The following is a 12,590-nucleotide window of genomic DNA, read 5'->3' as shown; positions in this document are numbered from 1 at the left end:
GAAAATCAAAGGACCATGGCTCAAGTTCCGTTTGCAGTAAGAAGAATCGGGATTAAAATAACTTTTTTATCACCGCGTTTTTTTCTCCCAGCGTCTTGATCCGTTGAAAATTCATGCTGATTATGTGTTTTAAATCGCTGGCCTGGAGATTGTTAAATTGATCATTTGGGACAACATTTTTTTTTTCCTGTCTATCAAATTGGCAAAGAGTAAAGATTGGTAATGGCCTGTGCTAATGGGGGGAGTGTGTGAAGTCAGTTTCTGGAGGATAATTGGCAATAGGTATCAGTATATTTTTTTTAAATTGTGGTAAAAGATACATAATGTAAAATTTACCATTTTAACCATTTTTAAGTGCCCAGTTCAGTGGCATTAAGTATATCCACATTGTTCTGCAACCATCATCATCATCATCATCCATCTCCAGGACTTTTTCATCTTCCCAAACTGAAATTCCATACCTATTCAAACAACTCCCCGAGATCCCTTCTCCAAGCCTCTGGTAACCACCGTTCTGCTTTTTGTTTCTATGAATTTGACTACTGTAGGTACCACATATAAGTAGAATCATACAGTATTTGTCTTGTTATGACTGGCTTATTTCATTTAGCATAATGTCCTCAAGTTTCATTTTCCTTTTCAAGGCTGAATAATGTTCCGTTGTATGTATATATCATGTTTTGTTTATCCATTCATCTGTTAATGACACTTGGATTGTTTCCACCTTTTGGCTATTGTGAATAATGCTGCTGTGAACATGGGTGTGCAAATACCTGTTTAAACCTCTGCTTTCATTTCTTTTGGATGTGTGCCCAAAAGTGGAATTGCTGCATCATATAATTCTATTTTTAATTTTTGTGTGTGTGTGTGTGTGTGTGAGGCACACTGGCCCTGAGCTAACATCTGTTGCCCATCTTCCTCTTTTTGCTTGAGGAAGATTGTCACTAAGCTAACATCTGTGCCAACCTTCCTCTACTTTGTATGTGGGACGCCGCCATAGCATGGCTCAATGAGCAGCGTATTGGTCTGTGCCAGGGATCCAAACCCTTGAACCACTGGCCGCTGAAGCAGAGTTTGCAGTTTCAACCACTACGCCACCAGGCCGGCCCCTGTTTTTAATTTTTTAAGAAGCACTGTACAGTTTTCCATAGTGGCTGCCTGATTTTACATTCCCACCAGCAGGACACAAAATTCCAATTTCTCACTTAATGGGTGTGAAATGGTTTCTCATTGTGGGTTTGATTTGCATTAGTGATGTTGAGCATCTTTTCATGTGCTTTTTGGCTATTTGTATATCTTCTTTGGAGAAATATGTATTCACGTTTTGTCCATTTTTTAATTGGATTGTTTGTTTTTGAGTTGTTGAGTTGTAGGAGTTTTTTTATATATTATAAATGTTAAACCTTTAGCAGATATATGATGTGCTAATATTTTCTCCCATTCAGTGGATTGCCTTTTCACCTTGCTGGTAGTGTCTTTTGATATACAATTGTTTTTAATTTTGATGTAGGTCAATTCATCTATTTTTTCTTTTGTTACCTGTGCTTTTCGTGTCCTAGCCAAAAAATCATTGCCAAATCCAATGTCATGAAGGTTTTGCCCTGTGTTTTCTTCTAATAGTCTTATAGTTTTAGCTCTTACATTTAGGTGTTTGATCTATTTTGAATTGTTTTATATGGTGTTAGGTAAGGGTTCAACTTCATTCTTTTTTTTTTTTTTTTTTTTTGAGGAAGCCTGGCCTTGTGCTAACATCTGTTGCCAATCTTTCTCTTTTCCTTTTTTCTTTTTTTTCCTCCCCAAAGCCCCGGTACATAGTTGTATAGTTGTATATCATAGCTGTAGAGTTATAACTCTTCTGTATGGGACGCAGCCTCAGCATGGCTTGATGAGCAGTGAGTAGGAGTAGGTTGGCGCCCAGGATCCAAACCATGAACACTGGGCTGCCGAAGCGGAACTCTTGAACTTAACCACTGCACCACCAGGCTGGCCCCTCAACTTCATTCTTTTGCATATGGATATCCAGTTTTCCCAGCACCATTTGTTGGAAAGTGTATCCTTTCCCTATTGAATGATCTTGGCATCCTTGTTGCAAATCATTTGACCATATATTTGAGGGTTTATTTTGGGGCTTTCTATTCTCTTTCATTGGTCTGTATGTCTTTATGCCAGTACCACACTGTTTTGATTTCTGTAGTTTTGTAGTGAGTTTTGATATTTGTTTAATTTAAATTACTTTAAATTTAAGTGGCCATATGTGGCTAGTACTTTCCATTTAGGACTTTTTTAGTTGAAACAAGAAGGCAGAGAGACATTTCAAGCTTGAGGTTTGACTACTTGTCCTATTGGTATATGCCCTTCCCATTAGATCCGAACTCTAGAATTGACATTCACTTGCTGCTGCCTCACACTAGGGATAGTGGGCATAATTTCCTGTATATAAATTTCCATTGAATGAGGCATGGAAAGTGGACTTGTTGTGGGACCTGGTGGGGAAAATATGGCTAGACTCTTATTTGTTCTTCAGAGTACTTAATATTTCCTTTTGGGAGGAAAATGGTTAAACTGGTTTGTACTCAGTATTTCTCTCAAACCTCAGAGATACGAATGCAGGGAAATGTGACAGCAAGTCAAAACTCTGATCATTTCTTACATATATTTATACAGGGCCTTAAAGTTCACATACATTATCACCACTGATCTCAACCCTTTTTAGTGGATGAGGAAATTGAGGTTTAAGAAGGTTGAATATGTTCCAGACCTAATAAATGGCAGAACTAGCCTTTGAAAACAGATCTTCTAGCCAGCTTCATAGTAGGCTTTTGTGAAAGACCAAGGTTATTCATTCACTGAACCCATGTTTATTGATGTGTCGTGGTAGGCTCTGGGGTTCAATGGCAAATACCAAACCAAAGTAAAACGCCGTTAGGCAAGACTTTATCTGTGCTGCTTGCTTTAGTATTCCCAGTGGCTAGTGCAGTAAAGGTCTCAGCTCTGCTTTCTCTGTCACCTCTCTAAGTAACCTTCCCTCCCATTCTTATTGCAGCACCCTGCTCTTTCTCTTCATAGCGACTATCGTGTTTCCGAGTGGCAAGTTTCCTATCTGACTTTCTCCTCTTCCCGCAAATTAAGCTCCAATGGGGCAGGGACCTTGTCTTTTTTTGTTTATCATTGTATCCCTACGCCTTTCAGAGTGCCTGGCACCTAATAGGAACCCAGGAAATGTGTGTCCATCAACTGGATGTCAAGTTAGGCCACGCCTTGGGGACTTCGGTAGCCACGCCCCTCCTCTGTTCCTGGAAGGAGTGAGAGGAGCCCATCCGGGGCCCCGCCCCCGCCGTGACGCAGGCGCACGTGACGCTCGCCGGCGCGCGCTGTTTCCGGAAGTCGCCGCTGGGGTCTCCGCAGCTGCTGCCTCCGCGGTCGCCGCGGAGCTCCACGAGTAGAACGGCGGAGGCGGGCTCGGGCGGGACGGGGGCTGCGGCCACTGTGCAGAATGGAGATAATCAGGAGCAGTGCGTGTCCAACGTGCACCTCCCCGCGTCCTCGCGGCCTCCCTCAGCCGGCCTGCTAGGCCCAGACCACGGCCGGTCTGCTTGGCAGGGCCTGGGGCTGAAGCAGCCCGTCAGGGGTTTGTCCCCCTTAATCGTGGGCGCCTCCTGGGGCCTTGTTCCTCTCTGGCCCGTGCACCCCTAGGGACTTGTCCTCCTCCTTCCCGGGCACCCCCCGGGGCCTTGTCCCTCTTTGGCCGGTGCACCCTCGGGGCTTGTCCCTGTCTAGCCCATGCACCCCTCGGGGACTTTCGGTTCCATGCTTCCCTCCAGGACTTGTACTCCGGCCCGAGGCCTTAGATGCTCCTTGGCCCTCCTTCCCTCTCCCCTTAGGAGCCTGCAGGCAGGAAGCCGGGCCACCGGTTCTGAGCCTCTTCTCGGTTTCTCCGCAGATTTTAAGAGTAATCTTCACAAAGTGTACCAGGCCATAGAGGAGGCCGACTTCTTCGCCATCGATGGGGAGTTTTCAGGTATCCTTCGCTTGTAAGCTCGAGGCCAGCGCCCGGCAATGCATAGCCAAGGCTCCGGTCCCCCGCCCCTGACCTCTGCGTGCTGGCCGCTCCTGCCTGTTTGTAGCCTTAGGCGAGTTGCATGAGTCTCAACGTTTCCTTGTAAACGTTTCAAAAGCACGGAAGGGATGAGGTGGATTTGTGATTGTTTGAGCTCTGAGAGTTGCAGGTAGAGATCATGGTTTGGTGCTGCTTAAAACTTTTTGACATGTACATGGGTTAGGGTCAGGCTTGTGTGTGTGTGTGTGTGTGGTAAAATATACATAACCATTTTTAAGTAGTTTTACAGTTCAGCAGCACTAAGTACATTCACAGTGTGGGGCAGCCATCTCCACCATCCATCTCCAGAACTTTTTCATCTTCCCAAACTTTGTACCCATTGAACAATAACTCTCAATTCCTTCTTCTCTTCTGCCTCTGGCAACCACTATTTCTGCCTCTATGAATTTGACTGCTCTAGGCACTTCTTGTAAGTGGAATCATACAATATTTGTCCTTTGTGACTAACTTTAGGGTCAGGCTTTTGTGGGTAAATGAGGGTATTCCTTTATGCATTAGTGGAAGTGTTCATTGCCTACCTTGTTGTGGGTGTGTATGTGTGTGTAATACTTTACCTACACTTAAAATTGCAAGGATTTTTTCTTTGGATCAAAGACTAATTTTTCAATTATTGAAGTCAGTATGAACAGTTGGCTCCCTTTGGTATAGATATCCACTTCTGCTATCTGATTTTACATGTTTAAAAAACTGTTCATCTCTTTCTAAAGGAGTCCATGCTGGAGGTAAATAGGGATCCTTGGCTTTAATTAAGCATGCAGTTTCTAGTTGGAATCAGTTCCCCGGGAAGCTAAGAGTTTTCACCAGAAATAATTTTCTCTTGACCTTGAAAATAACCTTTGTTGTATAGATGTTACTCCAAACTGTTGGCCAAGACCGATACTCTAACAGTAACATACTTCAGGGTTTGTTGATGTCTGATTATGCCTTAATCTTTTGAAAACAGCAAAACTTATTGAATCGTAGAGATAGTTTTCTTAAATATTACTGTGTTTTGAAACCTATTTTAGACACTGGAACTACCCATTCTCACATTGAAACATTCACATCTCTAAATTCATTATTACAGAGTTTAGCTTGGTAGTCAGTGAAATGAATACTAATTTTGAAAAAAGTGAAGCAGTGCTTCCAGTTAATCTTAATTCATAAGAATATGAAATTATAGAGCCATTGACTAGTTGACTGACATTTTTTACTTTATCAGTTATTAACAAGTTAAAAACTTTTATTTCTTAAAATCTAGGAATCAGTGATGGACCTTCAGTCTCTGCCTTAACAAATGGTTTTGACACTCCGGAAGAAAGGTATCAGAAGCTTAAAAAAGTAAGTGGATGTGCTAGAAAATCTTTTTTTTTTTTTTCACATGTTGGTCCTCCTTATGTTGAATTATAGAGAAATATTAAACTTGCACATTAATTTCTCAACCCAGCAGTGAAATGATATTTTAGTGATATTTAAAACAACAGCAAAAATAATTGTTTGCTGGAAAACATGTTGGGGAAGGTTTAGTATTTTCAATGTTAATTTGATTTATAGGAAGTATGATGTGATTATTTTAATCATTTGGAAATAGGCCTAATATGATGCTCTGGATGATGGATAGGTGCTTAATTGGGAAAAATGTTAAGAAATGTATATAAACTAATAATGCTTCTGATACATAATCTGTAATCTGTTCTAATCGGAAGTATTCTGCCAAAGTCAAGTTGAGTAATCAGAAAGCCCACCTGATTGAGAATACTATTGCTCACATCGAATATACAGCACTGTTTTGACAGATGTTTTATTTCCCTTTTCCAGCATTCCATGGACTTTTTGCTGTTTCAGTTTGGCCTTTGCACTTTTAAGTATGACTACACAGATTCAAAGTAGGTTGTTTTAACAAGTGGTGGGAATTCTATTGTCGTGGCATAGTGTAATCCCCTAAGTCTCCTTTTATCTTATTTTTCCCAGGTATATAACAAAGTCATTTAACTTCTATGTTTTCCCGAAACCCTTCAATAGATCCTCACCAGATGTCAAATTTGTTTGTCAGGTTAGTAGTATCATTGAGTTTTTTTCTGTTATGAGTTGCTGATGAGGCAGCATGAAATTGTGGAATCAGAATTCTCTTTAAAATTTGGTTCTACCACTAACATTGGGCTTTGGGCAAATCATTTCACCTCTCTGACCTTCAGTTTTGGAGTTGTAAATTAATGACACTCTTATCTCCCCCGTTACTTCAGAATGAATTAAGGAGTAAGATGCAAGAGACAGATAGATGGAAATCAGAACATTAGCTTTATTATTCATAAAGCTGAATTTGAGACATGGCTTCATAATGTGGCTCTATTTGGGATTTTTAGTATCTTACCCCTGAAGTGAACCTACAGATCAGGACCTGCAGGCTGCTTCCCACCCTGTCTCCTTGCACCCATCCCCAACGGTAGAGCTTTATTTTCTGGAAGAGCAGAGTATGTGTATCCTGTACAAAAAGAGAGAACCCAAAAGGGGCTAATTACATATGCTCAGTTCCTTTTCCCAAGCTCACCATTTAAGAAAGAGGGGTGGAAAAAGACCACTGTTTCCTCCTGAGGAGGAGAGGGCTTATTTTATGAGCCAAGGTAAGGATCCAGGGAGAGTCCCCATTAGGACATCGCTTTAGAGTTGTGGCTGACCAGGTAGACACTCAGTAATATCAGTTTCCCCTTTCTGCCCTCTTGTAAATTGTAATGGATAAGGAGAATGTGAATAAATGGTATAGTGTGTGGATATGTGATTAACAATGACTGTTAATCTTTTCTCCCTTATAATTTTGTGCCCTGGCTTCTCTCCCAGTAGCAACGTCAGTTCATTTGAGTCTTCCCATCTTTCCCTTCTCCTGCTTGAAAGTGGTAATGCAGTTAAGAAAGCCTGGAGGGTAGGCTTCTGAGTGACTGAGTCATGTCAAATTCTTTCTGTAATAAGGCAGGATATAAACAAATGAAATTAAGAGTTAATTGTATGCCTGGGGCTGAAGAGAAAAGGTGAAGGTAATTTTCGTCTTGTAAGCTGTTTTCTTAAATTAGCAAATAAACCGTAATTAATATTTATGTGACATTTGTGTGGAAATAGTTTTCCAGCAGTTCCAGGAGAAGACACTTACTTACAGTGGGTTCCACAGCTTTAGCCAGGTGTTAATCAAATAAAAGCAAACAGTGGCAATGAGACACCTTAGGGATGATGCTCTGTTCTAAAAGAGCAATACAATACGGCTATTCTACGAAAAGTATTGGAAACAGATCAGAAAAACTCTACCCATTGTACAAAGCCATTCTGTGCTTACCCCTGAAACACTTCATGCAGTTCTAGTTCTAGCTTTTTGTGTGTGTGAGGAAGATCGGCCCTGTGCTAACATCTGCCAATCCTCCTCTTTTTTTTTTGCTGAGGAAGACTGGCTCTGGGCTAACATCCGTGCCCCTCTTCCTCCACTTTATATGGGACGCCGCCACAGCATGGCTTGACAAGTGGCGCGTCGGTGCGCGCCCGGGATCCGAACCGGCGAACCCCGGGCTGCCGCAGCAGAGTGCACGCACTTAACCGCTTGCACCACTGGGCCGGCCCCTAGTTCTAGCTTTTTTCTTTAATATAGACAAAATCCTAATATTCGTATTTTATATAACTTGCATGTTCCACTCAACACATCTTCATATTTCATAATATGGATATGTGTAATTTTTTAAATTAGAATTTAGAAGCTTTCCAATGGTTCCCTGTTTTAAACAATGCTATAGTCACCATCCGTGTGCAGTATATCTTGGTGTATATGTAGGAATATTTTTATAGGATAGATTTCCTGGAAGGGGAATTGCTGGCTCATAGGGCATATGTGTTTAAGATTTTGATGGATGCCTCAAATTGGTGTGCTCATCTCTTGAATCCTGAAAATGGTACATTTAGGACAAATCAAAGGTAGTGGATAGTAAACCACAAGTAGATCTTGTTAGTTCAAAGGGTTTTTTTTTTTTTAATTATGGTAAAAAATACATAATATAAAACTTACTATTTTAAGTGGTTTTAAGTTCAGTAGCATTAAGTACATTTACATCATTGTGCAACCTAAAGGGTGTCATTTGAGTGAAAAATATATAGCTTCAAAAAGGGAATAGATGGGGGGCCGGCCTGGTGGCGAAAGCAGTTAAGTGCGCGCGCTCCGCTGCGGCAGCCTGGGGTTCACGGGTTCAGATCCTGGGTGCGCACCAACGCACCGCTTGTCAAGCCATGCTGTGGCGGTGTCCCGTATAAAGTGGAGGAAGATGGGCATGGATGTTAGCCCAGGGCCAGTCTTCCTCAGCAAAAAGAGGAGGATTGGCAGATGTTAGCTCAGGGCCAATCTTCCTCACAAAAAAAAAAAAAAAAGGGAATAGATGAATCTTTGATTCTGGATTTTTAAAGAGAAGGAAGTTAGGATTTTTTGGAATCTAGTGACAAGAGAGACAAAAATGCCTTTCCATGCTTCATCTTTCAGTGCCCCTGTCAGGGATAGAATATTTAGGTGGGCAAAAGTATAAGAATACTCAGGCGTGGTAGACAGAAAGGAGGCTTGTGGGGGCCGGCCCCGTGGTGTAGCAGTTAAGTGCTCGTGCTCTGCTGTTGGCGGCCTGGGTTCGGATCCCGGGCGCGCACCGATGCACCGCTTGTCAGGCCATGCCGTGGCAGCATCCCACATAAGTGGAGGAAGGTAGGCACGGATGTTAGCTCAGGGCCAGTCTTCCTCAGCAAAAAGAGGAAGGATTGGCATGGATGTTAGCTCAGGGCTGATCTTCCTCACAAAAAAAAATAAAGTAAAATAAAAAAAAAAGAAAGGAGACTTGTGGCCCAAGTCAGAAGACATTGGGTCTTGGTTCAAAACGGGATAAAGGGGCCGACCTGGTGGTGTAGCGGTTAAATGCACGCCCTCCGCTGCTGTAGCCTGCTGTTTGCAGGTTCACATCCTGGGCACGAACCGACACACTGCTCATCAAGCCATGCTGTGGCAGTGTCCCATATAAAGTAGAAGAAGATGGACACGGATGTTAGCCCAGGGCCAATCTTCTTCAGCAAAAAGAGGAGGATTGGTAATGGATGTTAGCTCAGGGCTAGTCTTCCTCACACACACACAAAAAAACAGGATGAAAAGAGAAGACATGGGGGGAAAGCTTGCTTGTTTTAAACCATAGAAAACCGGGACATGATGGAAAATGATGTGCGTGTACCCAAGTTTGTGTGTGTGTGTCTGTGGTAAGATTGCCTTTTTATATCCCACCATATTTTTAAAAGAATTTGTTGGCTAATAAAGATATATTCAGTGTTTACCTTTCTACATAAGGTTAAAAAAATAAATGAAAAATTGGAAGAAAAGAAAAATGAGAATCTGATCACTATGGTATGATTAGAATGCAGAATTTGTGCCAAAGAAAGTTTCAACTCTTTGTCTCTGAGCTTCCTACCAAAAGGGGGATACACACAATCAATTCTGTGGTCCATAGGATCAAAACAAACCAGGGCTCAGGACAAGTTCAGTAAAGAAATCCTTATTGTAGAAAACCTTGCCTTCAACCATATCTCTAAAGCGAATACCGTAATGAATCTAGTGGGACTGGTACAATGTCCCTCCATCTAGAGTGAGGTATCGTGTCAAAGTACATTTCAGGAAAGGTAGTTCTATGAGGGGCCAGATTGAAATGATTCAGGTGTGTCGCCTTCTCATGTTCTGACTTAAACCAAGAGTAGCTACAGTAATGTTTTCTATTCTGCAGTCAGTTTAAGAACTTTGTGATTTTGCCATTGTTGTGCACCATGTGTAATATTATTTACCTAATACTTTAATTTAAATTTTCTTGCCTGTTTCAACTCACCCTAGGTTTGAGATATGTTTGTTTAATAAGGCTTGTTATTGGGAACTTTTCTGTATTTTGCTCTTGAATGTAAAGAACATCCACTTAAGATTTTGGGTTTTTAGAGCCTCATTTGAAGTGGATGTTGATATCTTACAGCCTGTACATGTGAGCTACCTTCAACTTGAACCTGGGGTGAGATAATATAAATATATTTTATTTCTGGTTATAGTCTCCTAGTCAGTACAGCGATCAGGAGTTTTCTGCCTTTTGGGAGAATATATGTTCACCAAGTAAAATTTCCTTAAATACTGTGAAACAAGGGATATTTGTTTTATAAGCTATAAAGGAGAAGAGCCCAGGTAGTTTAAGTACATTAATGGATTATTTGGCAGCCTTGGAGTAGAAATCCTGTCTTCTGACCTTTGGTATGTTGCTTCCCTGCCTGGTTGTCTTTGTTTACTCCCCTGAGTTACTTCTCTGTGTCTGTTTACATACCTGCCACTAACATCCCCGAAATGTGCCTTCTCTTTACTCGTTTCAGAGCTCAAGCATTGACTTTCTAGCAAGCCAAGGATTTGATTTTAATAAAGTTTTTCGCAATGGTAAGGTTATGTGTGACTTATCCTTAGAGCTTGTAAATCTGGATTTGGCTGAGAATTATCTTTTTGTGCCTGCTATCTGAGATAGGATCTTGGATTTCCAGTACATCATGTGCAGCCTTAGAGTTTTTAATAACTCTTTTATTGTGCCTTTTTTTTTTTTTAAGCCTAGTCAACCATGAACTGAACAGGAGAGTAGATGCTACTCCATTTAGCTGTAATGAGGCCTCTCAGACTCCTGATTTTATTGAGTGGAGTTTATTCTACCACTGACGTGGCTTAGTCGCCTAACAGACCACCCGTGGGGAGCGCTTCCCTGTTTTCCTTCAGTGAGACAAGTGGTCTGGTATAGTACATTAAAAAGTGGCCATATTCTAGTAACGCTGTAATGCAAAACTCCCTTTTCCAATTGGCATTTGTTTTATAATTGGAGATGGTTTCTCATGGGAGGAAAAAAGTCTCCATAGACTGCACAGTCATGATGGCTACCTTGCTGGTGTGATGGGCTGGTGAGCATCCTGAGGAAAGAGACTGTGTCTCATTCCATATCTCCAGGGCATAGCGTGGTACTGTGTTAGGGAGATGACCATCAAATATTCAGTGAGTGAGTACTGGACGTTAGAGCACACCAGAGTGGTTTTGCTTCCTCCATTCATTTATTTTCCGAAAAGTGTTTGGGAAAGCCTCTGGTTTCCCAGCAGTAGTCAGCGCCTTCTGCCATAAGGTCAATAACTACTTTTAATTTAATTATTCTCGTATTCTTTTCCATAGTAAATGTGTAATTATTAAGTGAGTTAAGGAAGGAGATTTTTCTCAACAAAAGTACTACAACATAGACTTCAAATAAATTCACTTCCCCCCAGCATGATCTAGCGAGGCCTTTAGAACGCATGCCGTATTGTTTTTTTAATTGCTTCAGTGGTGCTGCATCTTAATTTCTGTTGATGCTTTTGTTTTTTGGAAATACTAAAAAAAGTTTTGGAGCCAAAACTGCTTAACATAGTGGGTGAGCCAGCTGGGTAACACAATTGAGGTGTTATATAATAGTTTTTTCCTTTGGCTCATACTTGACTCTGAAAGCCATTATAGAATACAAGTTCCAAATGGAGTTAGAGCACTATATTGGAATAAGTACAAAAATATTTTGAAGGAACTACTTGCTTTATTGTTTATTATGTTATTTGTTTCGTTTACTGGTTATTATGTTTATTTATTATCATTGTTTTATAGTCAGACCTTGGAATATTTTAGTCACAACTGATCAGGACTCCTAGGCCATCTACTTTTACTAAGACTCTTATCCTCACTCTGTTGTTGATGCTATCTAAATCTGATCTAGACTTTCACTTCTCTTCCTTATCAAATCTTGCCACTCTGGCTCCCTGAATGCCAGACCCTTTCCCGGCAGTCTTTTTGGAAGTGCCTTTGACTTCCTTGTCTGAAATGGAGCCCTGTGACTCCTCTTGTTACCGTTCCCCCTGCAACCCTCTCTAACACAGGTAGATTTACCTCTCTTTGTATATCTCCAGCCAGGCACTGGTAGATAACCTTGTTCCTCATGCCACTTTCAAACCACTTGAATTCCCTCTTCTCAGGAGCCACAGTTCTTCTCAGGGCTGTCGCCTAGCTGTGCCATCCCTCTTTGTGCTGACTTCATGGGCTTGGCATTCACCAACAACCTTGGCTTGGCTCATTCTCTTTCTCCCCACTCTACCTCTCTCCTCATTCTGGGTGACTTCAGCATCCACAGGGATGACCAGCATATGCTCTGTCTTATCTGCTCCTTGACCACGTGGTCAGCAGTCTTGGCTTCTACCTCTCCTCAGCCATCTCCTCCCATGGTAGCATCATGGGTCTTGTCACCAGTAACTGCACCCACCTCCAACATTTCTCATTGAGAGCATTACCTCTTGTCCCTCTCATTCACGTACTCTAGTGCCTCATTTGAGCAATCTGTTGACCTCCATTGCTTTTTCACTAGTGGTTACCTTGTGCCCTCCTGTCTTGACTTCCTTCCTTATCCACATGGTCCATCATTAT

The 12,590-nt window shown here is 41.6% G+C and overlaps 1 protein-coding gene across 4 annotated transcripts in view; it reads left to right on the top strand.

Moving 5' to 3' along the window:
* Positions 1 to 3,394: 3,394 nt before the first annotated feature.
* PARN (poly(A)-specific ribonuclease) overlaps positions 3,395 to 12,590 on the top strand; it is a 153,361-nt gene continuing 144,165 nt past the window's right edge. For 3 of the 4 annotated variants that reach the window (XM_087416990.1, XM_087416991.1, XM_004441852.3), the window contains exons 1-6: positions 3,395 to 3,512; positions 3,941 to 4,018; positions 5,358 to 5,437; positions 5,915 to 5,982; positions 6,068 to 6,149; positions 10,493 to 10,553. In XM_087416990.1, the coding sequence (XP_087273116.1) occupies positions 3,494 to 3,512; positions 3,941 to 4,018; positions 5,358 to 5,437; positions 5,915 to 5,982; positions 6,068 to 6,149; positions 10,493 to 10,553 (388 nt within the window). In that variant the 5' untranslated portion in view covers positions 3,395 to 3,493. The other variant, XM_087416992.1, reaches the window with a different exon arrangement.

The sequence above is a fragment of the Ceratotherium simum genome, chromosome 26 (genome assembly GCF_057802395.1).
Source record: "Ceratotherium simum simum isolate JZ-2026a chromosome 26, ASM5780239v1, whole genome shotgun sequence".
NCBI lineage: Eukaryota > Metazoa > Chordata > Mammalia > Perissodactyla > Rhinocerotidae > Ceratotherium > Ceratotherium simum.
Note: the sequence above shows the minus strand (reverse complement) of the source record. Positions and strands in the feature narration are given on the sequence as shown.